The following is a 763-nucleotide window of genomic DNA, read 5'->3' as shown; positions in this document are numbered from 1 at the left end:
AGGCCCAGCATCATGCCCAGTGCCCCTGGGATTTGTGGGGAAGAGAATTAAGAGGTCAAAGGTCAGCACAGGCCCAGCTCCCCTGGGACAGGCTGTGGGTGGGATTAAGAAAAGTCATCAGACATTTTATAATCAGGTACAACTAAATCAAAATTAAATGTTATTTTAATATTTTCAAAAAGAGCTATGGGGTCACAGCTCAGATGACACACAGGTCAGGACAGGAGTGGGCAAACTTTTTGACTCGAGGGCCACAATGGGTTCTTAAACTGGACCAGAGGGCCGGAACAAAAGCATGGATGGAGTGTTTGTGTGAACTACCGTATTTGCCGGCGTATAAGACGATTTCTTGGCCCTGAAAAATATGCCTCCAAGTGGGGGGTCGTCTTATACGCCAGGTACACTTCAGATAGAATGCCCATAGTGCTTGCCCCGTGCCATAGTGGCCTCCCGATGCCCGCCCACTTCATTCCACATACCGTTCAGGCATCAGCAGCGCTGCTGGGTGTATGCTCGGCTGTTATGCGATTTTGCTGTTATGCGATTTTACCACACTCGCAAAATCGCACACAGCCGACCATACACCCAGTATGATAGCACAAAATCGCGAATCGCGATACCATACTGGATGTATGGTTGGCTGTGTGCGATTTTGCGAGTGTGGTAAATTCGGGTTACCGTATATTTCTTTACATATGCATTGAAGATTCGCGATTTTGCGCTATCATGGTGCCTGTTAGAATGTTGAAGAGCTCGCACTTGC

At 48.0% G+C, this 763-nt stretch overlaps 1 protein-coding gene across 1 annotated transcript in view; it reads right to left on the bottom strand.

The window, feature by feature from the left end:
- The window catches only part of GGCX (gamma-glutamyl carboxylase), a 13740-nt gene that overhangs the window by 9591 nt on the left and 3386 nt on the right, over nt 1–763 (bottom strand). Inside the window, exon 4 of the mRNA XM_015564103.1 lies at nt 5–25. Within this exon, the coding sequence (XP_015419589.1) occupies nt 5–25 (21 nt within the window). The remainder of the gene's footprint in view (nt 1–4; nt 26–763) is intronic.

This window comes from Myotis davidii, unplaced genomic scaffold (assembly GCF_000327345.1).
Source record: "Myotis davidii unplaced genomic scaffold, ASM32734v1 scaffold339, whole genome shotgun sequence".
In the NCBI taxonomy this organism is placed as follows: domain Eukaryota; kingdom Metazoa; phylum Chordata; class Mammalia; order Chiroptera; family Vespertilionidae; genus Myotis; species Myotis davidii.
Note: the sequence above shows the minus strand (reverse complement) of the source record. Positions and strands in the feature narration are given on the sequence as shown.